Here is an 18,942-nt window from a genome sequence, read left to right on the forward strand (position 1 = left end):
TATTCCCATTTCAGCAAAAAAGTTAACTAAACCCGAGTGAAACGAGAATCCATCTTTCTTTCCAGGATATTCCAGTCGCAAGGCGGCGCTACCCGTTCCTCGGAGGTCATATCGGTGCGTCGCCCACCGCTCATAGATCTGACTGCTCGAGCTACGAGCGCGGCCAGGAGTTGTGACGTCAGAGTGGACCGGACCCGCTGGAACCTCGCGCTGCCGTTCCTGCTGCAACTTGCCAGGAGTTTGCTCGATGCTATGCCAGGTTTGTTCAGATATGTAACATAACATGATCTTACGATTATATCCCAATTGTCAGAGGTATATCCATCGCAAGGTGAACTAAGTAACCACACTTCCCTGAGCTTTTCTGTTAGACCAACGTCATAGGTGGCGAGGCGTATCGCCGTCTATAATGGTCGAGCCAACTGTGTTAGTGAAAACTGCACTTAAGATAAATTAATAACTCAAATTGCTTTGATCTGGCGTTTTTAGACCCCCTGAGTGCTCGAATTACTAGCACGGTTAGGAGAGACAGTAATAAAATATTATATTATCATTAAAACTATTTTTTTTCTCCAGGAGACAAAAGCATGGAAGGTGGCGTGGTTAATCATGGGTACGTGGGTGAGCTGAACACCAAGTCGGGCAATAACAATCGGCTGCCTAGTGAGGATACTAGCGGCTACTACTCAGCAGGTAAAATTATGAAATTCTGATGACTAAATAAAGGCAGATCTAAAGGTGACAAAAAACGTTTTCTTTTTTTTCTATGTAATCTATTTATGAATTTTAATAAAGAAGAATGCGATAAGCGCGGCATTTTGTCACGTTTTTTTATGACGTCACAGGTTGCTTTCTCATACAAATTCCATAGTAGTTTCGTGTTTTGACGTTAAGTAAAAAGTAACTGATTTGACTAGTTGGAAACTACCCAATTCCTATTTCTGCTGCCTTGTGGTAGATAATATTGTGGTAACTGTCTTAACCATTGACAGCAACTTCAGTAGCAGAGGAAGCTCCAGGGCTGGCTATCTCGGTGCAGTTCCGGCAGCCAGAAGTGATGTTTTTCACCGACCTCACCAAGAGCGAGGCGCATGCGTTGTTGTTGCGGACGGAACTGCTGATCGACTATTCCTATCACTCCAACAATGAGAGCTTGGTCGTGTCTCTAGCTGGATTACAGGTTTGTAAAATTGACTTTTATTAATATTTACAATACAGAACTACACAACATAGCGTCACACCTGCATGAAGGGGTAAGATTTTTTTTATTGACGTGACCTATTGTAGATTTCCTATTGTCCTATTGTCATTGACATTGTATCCTATTGCAAACACCCCCATAATTAATTTATTCATTTAGTCTGTTTTCGTTATTGGCTATGCATTCAATAAATTCGCTGTTAAGTATTCTTGAATGTCATTTTCAATTTATCCTTCACAGGTCATGTCCAAACTGCAATCGAAGCTAAAGAACCTGCCTCCGCAGATGGTTCTAAGGCCGTGCGACGTGGAATTTTCTAGAACGTTCAAGAATAACGACGAGGGTGTTAAGGTGAAGCTGTCAGTGTCCGACATAGAAGTACATTTGGCTGCGACTACTATACACACTGTTATGGGTAAGCATTTAGTTTTAAGCTCGTTATCCTTATATTTTTTTTTTGTAAAATAGATTACCAACCTTGACAACCCTGGTGTGAAGGTTATTCTTGTCTCTTATAACACTAGCATACTTACTTATGTAAATAATAACCGGGTTGTAAGTAGTGTACGTTTGGAAACACTGATAATTTTTATTTTTCGGACAATCAGGTATGCAGCCTGTAGTTTTCTACCCAAATTACACAACTGTCAAATAAAGGGACTTTAATTTTTTACTGTCCATCCTGGAAAATACCTTAGCAATTACTTATGTCTCTATTATCGGGTAATGATAACCCTGACACCAGGGTTGATGGGGTTGGTAATCCACCTCACAATCCACCCACACGATAGAAGAAGAAAATTATCGGGTATATTTACTAAGTTTTTGCCATCCTTTATACGAATGAGGATGTGTCGAAACGGAACCTACTTAAAAACACCCATCAAAGCTGCTCATATTTATTCATCGGTTTCAATAAACAAGCAAATGTTCAATGTCACTTTTGTCCCCAGACTTGATAGAAGAAGTGTCTCTCGAACTAACAATCCCAGAAGAAGATAAACCATACAACGCGACCCTCTACAACTTCAAACCGGAGAAGTATGACGAAGATCTGTGGTCTCCTAAGAAGATCACGCCATACGTGGTTCTAAACCCTGAAGATAGCTACGTGCAGCCGAAGTACCCTGCTATTGTCGCCACTGAAGCCTTCCACGTCGCTCTGCCGAATGTCAAAGTTGTGTTTGAGTTGGAGCATACTCAGAGAGTGCCTGTGCTTATGGTGAAGGTAGGTTATATCTGCAGTGCCCTGAACCAATAGCAGCGGTTTGAAAAATCCTCTGTCGATTAGATTTTGCTGCTTACACATAGAATCATACCGTCACAACCCTGGAGCATACTCAGAGAATGTCTGTACTTATGGCGAAGGTAGGTATAAACGTTTTATTTTTCGAGTCGAGTCCATATTGGAGGGTCTTGTCGATTAGATCTTGCTGCGTCCACATAGGATCATACCGTCACAAACGAAAAATAGACTTGATGTACGAGGTCTTATGATGATCACGGACCAATAACTTAGCCCAATGCCTAAGAGAAGACAGAGAAAAATAAATGAAATTTGAACAAGTTTCACATGTATCTAAATATTACATATAACCCAAGCCTTTCTTGGTTATCCGTTGCATTCCGTGCGTACCTAATAACTTCATTCTTAGCAGCTTTGGTCAAAATTCCATAGACCCATCAGGGTCTATACGCGAATTAATTCCTTAATAATACACTAAGTGCTGTATTTACAGATGACCTCAGAGCTGTTGCTGAACGACTGGTCTCGTCAGCTACACGGGTCAGGTTCTCTATCAATCCAAGCGGCCTGCTACAACGACCGGCTGGACAGCTGGGAGCCGCTGCTGGAGCCCACGCTGTGCCGGGAGAACGTGCACAAGCCCTGGGAGATCACCGCCACGCTGTTCCAGGTATTGTTGTTGTATGTCAACATGGGTCAGGTGTCAAATTTCAAAATTCGAACGTCGCGAATGTGCGCAGCCCTCTCAGTTGAAGACTAAAGCAAGACCGAGCGGGGGTGAGGTAAACCTAGCTCAGCCGCTGGTGGATAGCGGATAGTTCCCATTCTATACGTAGTATTATTCCTTATTTTATGCTCGAGAGACAAACTCCACATTGAAACAATTCATCTTAAAAAGCAAATATTTCTATTTAAATGACTAGTTGCAGTGTGGCCTTTTGGTGTGTAAATGTTTTCTCATATTTTCTATTCCTTATTATATGAGAATAATGCAAATCGAAAAAAAATATATTTTGATGCAAATAATTAAACACACTCGACGTACATATAAATACATAAACTAAACAACTCTAATCTCCAAAAGGGTGAACATGAACAACCGTTTTCTTTTACAGTCAAAAGCGTACCAAATGTCGTCACGGTTAGACACGACCACCAACGAAACGAACCAAGAGCCGACGGCGGACCCCAAAAAAACTAAAAAACGGAATGAATTCGAATCTGAAACCTCTGCAGAAGAAGGAGACACGGACAATGAGATGACGTTTATAAGGAACCCTAACGGGAGAGAGAGTAAGGGAGATATCTCAGGAGGAATGGCTTTTCTTACAGCTTTGGACGGAGATGATTCGGACTCTGAAAACGAGAACGGACTTATGGATAAACTTGCGACGGCTATAGGTCATCTGTTCACTGAGTAAGTTATTGTTTTTTTTATCTAAGGCATGTGCCGGCGAGCCGAGGTTCCAGCTTTTGTAAAAATTGGTGCGTCAGGCAGGAAAAAGGTTATAAATAAATAAATATTTTTTTATTAGGAACTTCAACAGTTTGTTACAATTATTACATACAGGTTTTAGGATACTGTGTCAAACCAATTACAGGCGTTCACTCTTAAGTACACTGGTGCTTGGTGCTTGTTAGTAATGCTTGGTTACGCAGACCAAGCATCACACCTTCAAGGTTACCTATAATATTTTTTAAGTACATACTCTCGAGATAAAAACCACCAAAAAAGAATTTATGGATGTGATTGAATTTTAGGACAATAATGTTGTACTTTTTTAGTGATTCAAGTGCCGAAGAAATAAGTAACGACGAGGACTCTTCAGCCCCGGAACAGAGTGAAGCAGAGGAGAGTGAGAGAGAAGACAACGACAAGATCGTCACGTTTATAGATGGCTCGCCGTCTAAGAGCAAGCGGGACGGAGAACCAAAGACTGTTACTTTGCAGGTTCGACTTTATACTTATGTTGATAAAGTAGGATTTGTTTGTGATAAAAATTTTGCAATGGTCTCTTCTAATTTTATTCGTGAGCTTATGTGATCTCCCGAAAAGGAAAGGCATACTCTACTTGACTCTAGCCAAAGAGGCGAAGAAACAGAACAAATATTGTGAGGAAATTCCCGAGAAATGCGTTTCGAACTCTTGTGACACCTGTACACACCAAACAAAGGACAGTCTCACAAAGTGATTTCGACAATGCCTCCATTGGGAATCGAATCCGGACCTCCAGATCATGAGCGCAACGCTCTATCCACTAGACCACGGAGGCTGTTCTGTTGTGTACTCTTCTCTTCTTCTATCGTGTGGATTGGTTTCGTGTGGTGTGTTGTTGTGTACTTAACGAGTTCTTTTAATCCCAGGACCCAGTCCACGAAGACAGCACGGACTCAGGTCTTGACACGAGCTTCACGGAGCGCATGTGCACGTATGTCATGCTTGAAGGCGCCTCGCAGCTGGCCATCACCGTGTCTCCGGCGGCCGCGAGGGTGTTGCTGGCACTAGCGACGCTGAGCACAGACCGCACCAAGCTGGTCTCTGCTATTGTGTCGGCGCATGAACCACTGCTCATGGTCAACGATATAGGTATGACATTCCTAAGTTAACCAATGGCGTCGATTCCTGCAGACACCTCCTAATTTTATTTTAAGTTATACCCGTCATTTTCTTATCCGCCGGAAAAAGACGGCTAATTGACAGGCATAAAATTTATGGAATATACGTCAATTTTAGACGGGAATTTTAAAAGCTCTCCCAAAATTGTATATTGGTAAAATCACCAGATTGTACGAAAGTAAGATGATCCGTGCTTCGGAAGGCACGTTAAGCCGTTGGTCCCAGTTACTACTTACTGATGTAAGTGAGTAATCGTTACATGAGCCATGTCAGGGGCCTTTGGCGGCTCAATAATAACCCTGACACCAGGGTTGCTGAGGTTGGTAATCCTCACCTCATAACGCACGCGATAGAAGAAGATCTGATTTTACTAGTTACAGCTCTCAACAACAAAAAATGTTAGATGGCGTTGCAAAATATAACAACGGTCATTGTTGCCATCTAGGCTTTCAAGAGTGACGCTTCTAATAGGGTAGTTTCCAACTAGTCAAATCAGTTACTTTTTACTGAACGTGAAAACACGAAATTACTATGGATTTTGAATGAAAATGCAACCTGTGACGTTATAGAAAAATGTGTCAAAATGTCGCACTTATTATTACATTTTTGTTTATTAAAATTCATACATAAGTTAAATACAAAAATACAAGGTTTTTTGTTACCTTTAGATCTGCTTTATTTGGTAAACAACCCAATTCAGATAAAAGAATGCAACCCAGTGGAAGAAAAGCGACATTTTGCAGAATTTTTGATTTCTGGCTTTTAGGGCCCGGATCCACAGTGCAACTGAAGACCCGAGCTGAGACGGACCTGGCTGGCAACGATAAGATACTGGCTACAGCTGACTACGATGTGGACACAAGCAGACCTAGCACGCCGGGTAAGTTAAAGCAATGAGCCGCATCCTACCCATTCAACCTTGTGTGAAGTTTGTAGATCGCATTAGCGATACTGTCAACATATACAGGGTGTTAGTGATGTCGTAACGAAAACTTTGAGGGATGAATCAAACCATGATTCGGAGATGATATCAAGTGGAATTTTCCGTCACAAATTTCATGTTGTTTTTTGTAACTCAGTCTCATGATCTGAATCATCTCCCTGAGTATTCGTTACGATGTCACTGACACCCTGTATACATAAACTCACGAGCAGAGACTATGGGATTCCATTTGCTTCGATCCTGACACACTTCTCTTGCTTCCTCCACATTAATCAATCGTTTCATATCGTGTCAGTCGTATGCTGTCAAATCAAAATTAAACTCCTTAAAACGTAGCATGGTTAGAAAGACATTAATCCATTATATTGTTAGTACCGTGACTTACAAACTAAGATAGTAATTAAATTTAAGTAAGGATTCAGAAAATTTATCCATATATGACCTACTCTTGGTCCCTGAACAGCACCCATGAGTCTGGACCCGGTGTTTTATAAACGGGCTGTCAGGCATCTCACTAATAAACTTGAGAATATTGTTGGAGCTATTTCTTACTCTGCTTAACAGTGACGCTACCCTTTTGCGCACCACGGCAAGGAACCCGTCCGTGTGAGCTAGCGCAAACATTCCCGACGCACTACAGTAGCGCGGTAGCCCCAACAACATTCTCAGTCCATTATTATACTGAACGCGAAGAGCGTTGACAGCCCGCTGCGTGTAGTTAACCCACAGATTGCATGTGTACATAGTTTGGCAGTAGGCTTAATATTCATTTTGATTTTTTATATTTCAGGTTGCGATACATCATCCGCAGATCTCCTGGACGATGTGAAGGAAGCTAAATATGAAATGGCAGATGTCAGCGATGACTGGGATTGGTGAGTGTGACACTTTAAAATATCTTTCTTTTTATATTTGCAGATCAATAGGCTCCTTGACAACCTAGTCAAATGAGATACTTTGAACGAAACGTTAAAATGAAAGTTTTCTTTGGAGTTTGTATGGAAACCAATAAAAGTTGTCAAACGACGTACTCATTGTTACTTAATTCATAAATTAAATTCGAAAAAAGTCGTAAAGTTAAATGAGATTGATTTTCGATCATCTTAGACTGGCTTCTATTTCTAGATTAGCATTTTATAATTTATCTTTGACCCAGTGAAATACCCTATTTCAAACATTTACCCAAATATCGACCGATTTTCCCTTGTTCATCGTTTATCTCTATCGACCTTTTCTCTCACATTGAGACAACACTTTAAGCCCAAATTTTAGCTTTGTAATACATTTAGCTGCTGCTGCTCATACTTCGGAGTTGCAGGATCGAGTCCGAGTCAGACTTTAAAAACAAAAGTTCACTAGATAGATATGTTAACCATTCTTAATTTCTCCAGTAACCGTAGAACTTTTTCGTGCTTACGCGGAGAAGCCGAAACGTCTTTATATTATTGTTTATCTTGTACATCCTAAATCTATGGGAATAACACCCTGTATTGTCACGCCACTGACTATTTTTCCATTTGTTGCAGCTTCGAGGGCGGATTCCCAGCGGGCGCGATGTCGCCTCCACAGGCGGTGGGCAGCGCTTCCCCACAAGCGCCGCCGCCGGTCGCCGAGCTGTACCGACGATATACTGATGAGACCCTTACTGTGAAACTGGCTGACTTCGACCCTCTTACAGTGAGCATATCGTAATCGTAGACTTCGTATGACAACTTAATTCTGTCGAGTTGTTGGCTTCTGCCTAAAATTGACGTGTTCCATAAATATGCTTGTCGATTACCCGTCCCTTTCCGATTTTTTTTATATACCTATCATAATAACAGTACTTAGAGCGTTGGACTTACGATCCGGAGGCCCCGAGTTGGAATCCCGGTGGGGACATATCACAAAAATCACTTTGTGATCCCTAGTTTGGTTAGGACATTACAGGCTGATCACCTCATTGTCCAATAGTAAGAAGATCCGTGCTTCGGGAGGCACGTTAAGCCGTTGTTCCCGGTTACTATATACTGATGTAAGTGAGTAATCGTTACATGAGCCCTGTCAGGGGCCTTTAGTGGCTCAATAGTAACCCTGACACCAGAAGAAGAAGAGACAGTACTATATTGTTTTGCAGATCCTCTGCCCTCAGCGCACGGTATCGAAGCTACACGTTCTACACCCGAGCAGGAACGGCACGCGGTACTACATCGTCGTGGAGCGAACTTCAAAATACAACTCCAGGAAGATCGTCGTCAGATCGCCTTTACAGGTAATGCACTCTTTTACCTATTACCACACACCGGACACTTTATACAAACAACCTCGTTTTACACAGACGCCACATCATAATCATCAGCCCATTAAAGTCCCCACTGCTGGGGCACGCGCCTTCCCTATGGATGGATAGGGATATCGGGCCTTAAACCATCACGCGGGCCCAGTGCGGATTGATGGTTATTAACGACTGCTCATGCAGCCGGGATTAACGGCTTAACGTGCCTTCCGAAGCACGGAGGAGGTCGAGATGAAAACTTTTTTTTTTTGTGGTCACCCATACTATGACCGGCCTTTGCGAAAGTTGCTTAACTTTAACAATCGCAGACCGAGCGCGTTTACCGCTGCGCCACCACACACGGACGCCACACATTGACGATATCGTACACGCGCATCTGTGTGTGTGACGTCTGACGCCACACGATTCAAGTCTAAACTATCTCCGAGTGTGAGGTAAACCTAGCTCAGACGCTCAGTTTGCGTCGATCCTGACACACTTTTTTTGCTTCCTCCACATTAATCAATCGTTTCATATATGCACGCTGGTTCAGACTCTGAACCTTCAGAGTAGATCGTACTAAAACATTATACTGAGTATAGTTTTTTTATGGGCGGAAGGCAAGAGGGAAACCAATGCCCTATTTTTCCCTAAAAAAGTAGCATGGAAAATGCTGCACCGACAAGAGCGTGGCTCTTAAATTGATGATGATGAGTTTTTATTCTATGACCACAATTCTTTGTTCTATGTTCTCCGACCAGATCCGCAACGAGACCTCCTACGCTCTCGAACTGTACTACAAGAAGACAGACTTACTCAGCGTAGGCGCCGAGCTGATCGGCTGCGTGTCCAACCCGTTTGAAGACAAGATGCGTCTAGCCGTGATCGCGCCGCAAGACACTTACAACGTGCCGCTCTATATCGCCTACCACTGCAAGCTGTTCCTACTGCCTTATAACTTTGAGTGAGTTCTTTTTCTGTTTTTTTTTTATCTGTAATCTGTCTTGATACATTGCTATTCTTTTCTTACAAGTAATACAACCAATGTCACTCTTCCATAAATTTGAGTGAGTAGCTCATAAAAAGTCAGCTTGACTTATTACAATTTCAGCTCGAAACGAACTGACTGTGTAATATCTTTTCACCATTTTATTAGGCACCGTGTGTCCTGCGTTTAAATTTTGTACCAGGTGATAGCTATAGCTGGTGCTTCTATGCTGTTCTGGGAGCAAATAAAAAACATAGAACACGTTCAGCTGCTTGTCTTCCCGGGCATGTCGTAAAAACCGACAGAGGGATTGTGTCCTCTAACATGATGGACTAATGTTATGGGCGATAGGCTGATCCCTTATCACTATAAGGTTCATCATATCCAGCTTACGACATCGTATCAACAGTGGCTGCAAGTTGTCTTTGATTACTTGTGGCTCTGCCCACCCCATTAGGGATAACGGGCGTGAGTTTATGTATGTATGTATGAAAAATATCCGGTATCCGGTCAAGTAGTTAAATTTATAATTTGCGGCAAATCTAAAATAAGTTACTTTAAGTAAGTAAGTAAAATCTTTATTTCCTCTACAAATTATAAAACACATGGATACATAATTACATACAAAAATACAATATTTGTAGAGGCTGGAGCCTAAACTAGGATACCCTGTGTATTAGGACTCCAGGCCTCCACCCCCAAAAAGTCATGGTCAAGAAAAAAATAACAAAATATAAAAAAAATTAAGAAAAATTAAGTTAAGTTTTTTTTTTTTTTTAAATTGTTAGACTAAATCATAAAATATTTCTTAAAAAGAAAATATCAAATTTATAAATGCTTGTATGTGTATGTGTGTGTGTGCGTGCGTGTGTGCGTGTGTGTGTATGTGTGTGTGCGTGTGTGTGTGTGTGTGTGCGTGTATGCGTGCGTGTGTGCGTCTCAACTTACGTGCGACTTTAAAAAATAGGTTGGCTCCTGGCCCAAACACCTCCACTAATCCGCAACGAAACAGTGAAGAGGTGAGTTTGATGGAATGCCATCAAGCTTAGCTTTGGCGTGTCATCATCTCCCTAGCATTATCCCGTTGTTCACAGGGTCCACTTACCTAACCTCAAAATTTGACAGGTTCGGTAAGCTCAGCTATGGCGTGTCCCAAAGACTATTATTACTACAGACTAACATGCTGGCCAGACTCTTCGTTTCTCCAGGAACTTTCCCAAAACTCTCTCTTTCCTATCTCTGTCTCCTTGGTATTTATTATTCCCATCTGATGGTGAAATTTCCCAAAGCACTAAATCGCGGGTTGTGAGGTGGATTACCAACCTCATCAACCTTGGTGTCAGAGTTATTATTGAGCCGCCAAAGGCCCCTGACGTGGCTCATGTAACGACTACTTTACACCAGTAATTAGTAACCGGGACCAACCCACTAAATAAAAATAAACAATTTTCTCCACAGGAGTCTTCAAACAGCAACGCAGGGGATATGGTGGATGGAGCTGGCGAACGACCTTGGCACTCCTCGAGACATGATCTGTCCATCCAAGTCCGATGACGATGACAGAATATTCGCCTTGAGGATACTTACTGAAGAAGGTGGGTTTTTTTGGAAAAAAATACAGAGTATTTATAATAGGCAACTTGTAATTTTTATTTTTTTAAACTCATTAGCAACAACCGAACTTCAAATTGAAAAAATACTTTTTAGTGAACGTTATCTACTAGACTGAGCTCAGCTTGGACACTCCATATAAAAATATTGTTCTTACCGTGTGCCGCTATATCTCGTGCGTGCGAACGAGAGAGATAGATAAGGCTTACGACCTAATAGCTAAAGGGGGCCAGGGGGGAGGGGTGGTGGGGGTTGTGGTGTTATAAATCAAGCTCGCTCAAAGTTCGTTTTGGTACGAGACGGAGAGTGTCCCTTCTAAAGGTAGTATTATGGTTTATTTTATGGCTACCTTACCTAGAGGTAATTGGGTAGTTTCCTAGGTCAAAAATAAATTATAAAATTCTGATTACTAAAGAAAGACAGATCTAAAGGTGACAAAAAACGTTTTATTTTTCTATTTAACCTATTTATGAATTTTAATGAAGAAATATGTAATAATAAGTGCGACATTTTGTCACGTTTTTCCATGACGTCACAGTTTGACGTTTAGTAAAAAGTAACTGATGTGAATAATTGGAATCTGTTCTATTCTCTACATTAACTTATTAGCCACGGTTTCGTCAGTGTTTCATTTTCCACATCTCTTTAAAACAAGAGTTAAATCTATCTATTTGAATATGAAACGAGCAACCATAAAGCAGGGGGGTTAAAAACGCCACATCAAAGCAATTCATTTAAAAAAGCAAAATTGCAATTTGACATTTGTGCATATAATAGTAAGTGCGCCGTGCAAACAAATTCAGATGACGCCCTGAGCCGAGGTTCGCGCCCAACTGGGCACCCTCAGGCCTGTTGTCTTAAACGTTGTACCGGGTGAGAGCCTTCAGCGCTCCCCATTTGTCCGGCCAAGTAGTTAATGCCATCTGCGGCAAATCTACAATAAGTCACGTCAAAAAAAAAAAAAAAAAGTGCAAACAAATGTCAAATAGCAATATTGCTTTTTTAGATGAACTGCTTTGATATGGCCTTTTAACCCCCCAGGTCTCTAAGCATTCCCTTGAGGATCAAGCAAGATTGACTGATCTTACAAAAGACTAAAAGGAAATCCTCTCCACGTGCAACCTCCTCATTCTGTACTTCATACCAAGCTATTTTGTATCTGTCTTAAACCTGGTCTGTATCTTTATTAGGACACATTTTCTTTCCAGGCTGCCAATCCCACAAAGTAACTCGCGCGATACCCAACTACCTGATCCGGGTAGTACCACCTCTGGCTATCTACAATCGCTTACCTTACGGGATGGAGTTATCCCGGGCGGGGCCTACAGCACCGACTACTGGGTCGACTACGACAGACGCGACTACAGGCCTGCTAGGTAATACATAGCATAATATATAGCCTATATACGACCCACTGCTGGGAACTGGCCTCCATATGTCTCATCGAAAAAACGAAACATACATACATACATAAACTCACGCCTATTTCCCACCGGGGTAAGCAGAGACTATAGGTTTCCATTTGCTTCGTTCCTGACATACTTCTCTTGCTTCATCCACATTCATCAATCACTTCATACACGCACGCCGGTTCAGAGTACATCGTTTTAAACCTTTTCTAAGGACATCTCTAATTTGGTCAATGTAAGTCCTTCTCGGTCTTCCCTACCATCAACTTTCGCCTTATATACCGCTTTTGCAATTCTATTATCATTCATCCGCTCTACGTGTCCAAACCAACCTAACATTCCCTTCTCAATCTTAGTCACTATATCGTCTTTTACACCACATCTCTGTCTTATCACACTGTTTCTCACTCTATCACTCAACTTCACACGCAAAGACCTCATTTCTACGGCATTAATCCTACATTCATGCTTCTGAAAAACGAAACACTTCTGAGTAAAAAAAAACACGTAAGTGCTTGTTTTTACCTTTAATGGGTTTTCTCTTGGCCCCAGACTTGCCCGAAGGCATTGACGTGGCCTAAGATGTAGCGAGCTCGCCCAGAAGGTGCCTGTTCACTCTGGCCTTGAAAGCACCCGAAAGCACTTAAAATTAAAATTTGATTTTGGAACATTAGTATTACGAATGAAAAGCCTCATAATACCCACAGTAAAATTATACTATTTTTCATACACTTGCGAGTTGTTTCGATGATGCTGACCCACCGTTTTAACTTTCTTCACTCTTATTAAAATCTTCAAATGCTCGTCGTAATCGGTTCAGAGTACTCTTGACTTGACCTTTCTTTAAAACAATCTGAATTTGATCTTGGTAGGTTAGGTAGCAGCCTCCGTGGTCTAGTGGTTAGAGCGTTAGGCTCACGATCTGGAGGTCCGGGTTCGATTCCCGATGGGGACATTGTCGAAATCACTTTGTGAGACTGTCCTTTGTTTGGTAAGGACTTTTCAGGCTTGAATCACCTGATTGTTTGAAAAGTAAGATAATTCCGTGCTTCGGAGGGCACGTTAAGCCGTTGGTACCAGCTATTAGCCGTAAAAACACCTCCACCAACCCGCAGTGGAGCAGCGTGGTGGAGTATGCTCCATTCCCCCTCCGGTTGATTGAGGGGAGGCCTGTGCCCAGCAGTGGGACGTATAATAGGCAGTTTATGAAGTTAGGTAGCCTTGCGAATAAATAAAAAAGTGCTATTATTAACCACTGAATTCGACTTTGTTTGATATCACGTGGTTTCCATGATTTGTGCCCGGTTAATGGCAATAGACTGGCTCCCCGGGACTTAGGGTGGTATTCTCTTCTTATGGTGTCGATGACAAACTAAATAGTGTCGGCCCAAAACTTGGCAACGAGTATGGCGCTATCTGCAGCGCTCATCAAATCCTCCTGCGTGCTGGTGTTCGGGCACGCAGGATACGATTTAAGAAGTTCCATCGCTTGGGTAACAGTAAGGTGGTATTAATAAACTAATCTCAGCTTTGAGACTGCCCTCAAGATCATGTCAGGGTCACAGATCTTGTATAAAAATACGGACTTGAGCATGATTTTGTGGGCGGTATCAGCTGAGATTCGTTTATTAATCCCACCCTTAGATATGGCTGGCGAGGAGTGGATGTATTACCATACACCTCTGTCTACCTCTTCGGGGATATAGTCATGATGCCATGTTGTTATTATTATTACAGCTGCGGATAATCTGTGGCGCGCACGAGTGGAGGCGGGAGAACGCACTCACACGCACTCGCTGAGACTGTGTACGCCGCATAGACTGACGCTCGATATGCACTACATGGGGCTACCATGGACAGGAAGCTTTACTTTATCGCCTGGTAAGTATACGAGTCTTTAGATGATGGATAATGGATCCCACGCGGTCATGCGTGTTGCTGGCAACACAAGTGTAAACATTTTTAATTAATAATATTGTTTACATGGCAATATTGTACCTAATTGAATGGCCGACGCCTCCCGCGAAAGTGTATTTAACAATTATAAAAATATAAATAAATAGTGACACGGAACAAACTTCTTCTTTGCGAGTCGATGGCGATCGATACTAAATTTTTGCTGACCAATATTTGGCCACGCTTACGGCATTGTCAGTGGGTAAAGGTCTTTAATAGTGCAGGTGTTAGGGCAAACAAACTGGTGTTTTGCACTTGGAAGTAGAACCCTCGACTTCTCACCATCTACTACACCTACAGTACACACACCAAGAGCCGAACAATGCGAAGACAATGCATTACAGATGAGCAGAATGCGTGGCAGTAAAAACACGACACATGTTTGTCTGTTTTGTGTGATCAACTTGTATTTGTCTTGGTTTTTTTGTACAATAAACTGCTGATTACATGGTTAGCTGAAGTGCCATATTGTTAATAAATATTTTCTTTCTTTCTTTTTATATCATAACTACCTTCGAGTTTTCGGTAGCAGATGAAAACTTATCGTTGATTTGTTGCATATGGCATTGACGACCTTTATTACCTTCAGCGCTCTCTTATCTTCCCAAACATGGCTAAAAGCTCTATTTGTCCCCAGACCTGACAGAGAAGAGTGTGAGCATGGTGACAGATTGTGACACCGACGGCGGGAACAAGCAGCTAGGCGTGTGTGTGCGCGTCGAGAGAAACGATTGTTGGCAGCTATACGTGTTCGCACCCTACTGGTTCATTAACAAGACCGGTCTACCGCTGCAGATGAAGGTACGTCGTTGTTGAGACCCCCCCGGGACCTCGAGACCCTTCTAGACCCCGGGGTCCGCGGGGTTCCACAGGAATGTTTTGGCAATTGCTTTTATTGAACCCAAAACAAAACCAAAACATTCCTGTGGAAAGCTCAACCCTGTAACGTTCTCAGATTTGGTGCATAACAGAGGTTTGTAGTGTTGCCTATCGAGATTTCACAGATTTTCCCCCCATTTCTTTTCATTGATATTGGCTCCTTCAGATTTTTCATTTAGATGTATTTGAACAATATAGATCGTACGTAGGTAGATTCCCCCACAAGGTGGACCGATGGCCTTCTGAAGGTAACGGGAAAATGCTGGATGCGGGCAGTAGAGGATCGGTCAATGTGTCGAGGCTTGGGGGAGGCCTATGTCCAGCAACGGACGGTTTCCGGCGGATGATGATGATATAGATCGTGGTGTTGTTGTCCAGGCGCGTCACTCGGAGACGTGCTTCGAGGTGACGGACGAGCCGCTGCTGTGGGCGGGCGGCGGGGCGCGCGGGACGCGCGGGTGCCGCGAGCGCGTGCGGCTGCGCGCGCACCAGTCGCAGTGGTCGCGCGCCGCGCGCCCCGCCGCCGCCGCGCCCGGCCTCGTGGTCTGCGCGCACACCGAGCGCCGCACCAACTACAGGCTGCTCATGGATGTCAGTATAATCCGTCTGTCTTTAACGCGTGTTGGGCGTTTTGCATTGTACTCTTTCTCTAACTGAACTTTAAACTGTATATCTTACAGCATTCGGAGTCAAGATATAGCCACGAAGTGACCATGTCGTATTAAAGATCTCAACGGAAAACGCCGTAGACATAAAATCCGTCTAAAGCCCTTTTATTATTACACAATTTACTTTGAACTGTTTTCTGATCTACACTAAATGTTATAAAAACATACCTATAGGATGCAAAATGATCCAATCTTTAAAATGTTGTTTTCACTTATTTAGTTTTCTCATTATATTACCATAATTGAACAGAAATCCACAAATACATAGTCCTAATTTTCAAAATCGATTTACTATTAACCATCTTTCCACAGGTGACCTTATCCGAACTATGTCCGCAACTAACCAAGATCGTCACCCTTCTACCATATTTCCTGGTCTTCAATGACACCAGAAGACATCTGCGCTTCATGGAACAGAACGAGGCTGCAGACTTATGGATAGGTATGACCTATTTTATTAAAAAAATCTTCATCTTTTACATAACGAACATCCTTTTCGGCTAAAAGTACTGCAGCGTATCACAACCTGTATAGCCGATGAAAAGAAGCTGCAAGAAAATCCTCGATTCAGGGCCCAAGATGTTCTTCAAAAAAACATCAAGATATTTGAGTGCGTTTGACCACGACACCGTCTGGTCTTAAGTAGCGATGGTATCTAAGGTGAAGCACGCAAACTCAAATAGTGCCTATTGACTTTTGCCTTGAAAATCCCCAAAATATATGTATCGGGGAACAATGACGCAGGGGGAGAATTCTGATCGGCTCGCCTTTATTACGTGGGACTTAAACATAGTTGGCAAGGAGTGAGTTCATGCAGTCGTGATGCTATTTTGTGTATTGTAAATATTCCGTTTTGCCCTGCAGATCTAGCCCCACAGCAGTGCACAGCGTTCTGGCCACAAACAGACTCGATGTGCATGCACTGCAAGTACCGCGACTCAGGCGTCGTGTCGCAACACTTCCCCATCACGCAGAACCATCACACCGTGCTCAGGATGGACCGAGGAGTGAGTAGCTTTGTTGCTGGAGTGGTCAACTTGATAGGAATGGCCAACTTGACTCTTACGAGGGCAGTATTTTCATAACGGTACTGCAAAAAGGATACGCCTAGCACATAAATAGTGTTTTGTGACAGCTGTTATTTGCACCATGCCTCAACGCAAACACCTAATCTTAGCGTCCGTCCCACTGCTGGGCACAGGCCTCAAGCAGTGGCCAACTTGATTAGACCCAAGATCTTTTACTGATCCTGTACATTTTTAAATAAACAATAGTAATAATTGTAGTTATAAAATTATGTAAGTATATAGATCCAAATAAAATCCTAAAACAAACAGTATTTTTCACAATTTATTGTACAATTATAAACGATTCTACCTATTTACAAGTTTCTATAAATAAACATAAAACTAAAAAATATAAATTAAAATCCTTATTTTACATAAATTAACTTGGATATATAAACTTGGACTTTGACAACTTGTTTCCTCAAGTAAACAATTTTATCTCAAGATAATTGTGTTGTTTTTCTTTGCCCAAATAACAATCTTAGGATAGACTCATGCACGCTTTTTTTTTCTCAAAAAAGTCTTTTCTTTTAACTCTTTAAGGGTGCGGAAATCTAGCTTTAGGCCTTCCAGGCTTTTCAAGCGATAGCGTGCCATCGTCATGTAGGGTGTAGGCAGTTCCCTTAGAGCGATGCGTCCATATCCTCACGGCTTTCAGGTGGGCATCGCTTTGATCCTTGCCTGTATGTCCTGGGGGGGCTTTCTCCAATTGCAGCGTCGTATCTGGTTGTGATGGAGATGATTGGGCCAGCTGTTGGGATTTCGTTGATGTTATCTGTAACAAGATTAAACTTGTTGTACTTATTTGTAAATTAAGACAAAGAATTAATTAAGCCATTGGTCCCAATTACTACTTACTGGGGGTTCAAAATCGCCACATCCAAGCAATTCATCTAAAAAGCAATTTTGCAATTTGACATTTGTGTATATAAAAGTAAGTGCGCAATGCAAACAAATGACAAATTGCAATATTGCTTTTTTAGATGAATTGCTTCGATATGGCCCTTTAACCCCCCTGAAAGTTAGGAGTCGTTACATGAGCCATGACAAGGGCCTTTGGTGGCCCAATAGTACACGCACATGACACGTCGTAGTCACATTGTAAATGTCCCCACCGGGAGTTGAACCCGGGACCTCCGGATCGAGATACACATTGTTATTACTTACTGTATAATGAGGCACGTTGTACGAGCTGACAGTATGCAGCTTAGAATTGTGGTAATTCATTAACGGCACATCCTTTAGACTCTCGACTTTGTAAGATTCAGACTTTACCACTCTCGGTACGTTATTAGTATGCGACACTTCATATTCTTCATCTTCTCTCAAGTTTATAGGCTTCGGCAGTTGCTCTTCCTTCATCGTATTGCTGTCAGTGAAGATATTAGAAGGGTTCGAAGTAGACGGGGTCACGTAGGTTACATGACTATGCATAGATTCTTCAGTTTCCAAAGGTACATTGTATATTTGATTATTTACAAAAGTTGTTTGAGCATTTGCTATGTTTGGATTGTTATTGTCGAATGGTTCTTCATGATTAGAATACATTACATTAGCAGTTTCTACTGATTTTGGAAATTGACTTTGCGGGTTTACGTATTGAATATTGTTACCAGAATTTTGCAGTTGATTCGCATATATTATTTTTTGTTGAGCTGCTTCCAAAGGAGTATTGTATATTTGCTTATTTACAACAGTTCTATGAGCTTTTGCAATATTAATGTTACTGTTGTCGAATGGTTCTTCGCTATTCGAGTATATTACTTTAGGACTTTCTATTCCTATGGGAAATTGGTTTTGAGGGTTCACATATGCGATATTGTTAGCAGGAGTTTGCGGTGGTTTCGTATATATTATTCTTGGTTGAGTTTCTTCGTTAATAAAGTTTCCATTGGGATTTTTGTCCAAGTATTCATCAGTATTATCAGTATACGTGGGAGGTGTAGCGTATACAACTTTAGATTTAGTTGCAGCATAGTTTGGATCGCTGTAAACAATTTCGTATCTTTTTTCTTGATCCTTAATATACGGACCATTTAATGAGAACCTTGTGTCAATATCTTGAATTTTATATACACTTGTCCTTTCTGGTCTTTTGTAAGT

General features: G+C 42.0%; 1 protein-coding gene across 2 annotated transcripts in view; it reads left to right on the plus strand.

The window, feature by feature from the left end:
* Positions 1-18,942, plus strand: part of LOC126371431 (intermembrane lipid transfer protein VPS13A-like) — a 64,731-nt gene that overhangs the window by 20,422 nt on the left and 25,367 nt on the right. For both annotated transcript variants that reach the window (XM_050016714.1, XM_050016715.1), the window contains exons 27-47: positions 66-259; positions 577-693; positions 993-1,180; positions 1,442-1,616; positions 2,155-2,429; positions 2,941-3,117; positions 3,563-3,864; positions 4,233-4,398; positions 4,812-5,034; positions 5,831-5,944; positions 6,798-6,882; positions 7,534-7,684; positions 8,124-8,258; positions 9,023-9,225; positions 10,708-10,844; positions 12,069-12,236; positions 14,007-14,150; positions 14,863-15,026; positions 15,483-15,695; positions 16,085-16,214; positions 16,637-16,779. In XM_050016714.1, coding sequence (XP_049872671.1) covers positions 66-259; positions 577-693; positions 993-1,180; positions 1,442-1,616; positions 2,155-2,429; positions 2,941-3,117; positions 3,563-3,864; positions 4,233-4,398; positions 4,812-5,034; positions 5,831-5,944; positions 6,798-6,882; positions 7,534-7,684; positions 8,124-8,258; positions 9,023-9,225; positions 10,708-10,844; positions 12,069-12,236; positions 14,007-14,150; positions 14,863-15,026; positions 15,483-15,695; positions 16,085-16,214; positions 16,637-16,779 — 3,604 coding nt within the window. The remainder of the gene's footprint in view (positions 1-65; positions 260-576; positions 694-992; positions 1,181-1,441; positions 1,617-2,154; positions 2,430-2,940; positions 3,118-3,562; positions 3,865-4,232; positions 4,399-4,811; positions 5,035-5,830; positions 5,945-6,797; positions 6,883-7,533; positions 7,685-8,123; positions 8,259-9,022; positions 9,226-10,707; positions 10,845-12,068; positions 12,237-14,006; positions 14,151-14,862; positions 15,027-15,482; positions 15,696-16,084; positions 16,215-16,636; positions 16,780-18,942) is intronic.

This window comes from Pectinophora gossypiella, chromosome 12 (assembly GCF_024362695.1).
Source record: "Pectinophora gossypiella chromosome 12, ilPecGoss1.1, whole genome shotgun sequence".
Classification (NCBI taxonomy): domain Eukaryota; kingdom Metazoa; phylum Arthropoda; class Insecta; order Lepidoptera; family Gelechiidae; genus Pectinophora; species Pectinophora gossypiella.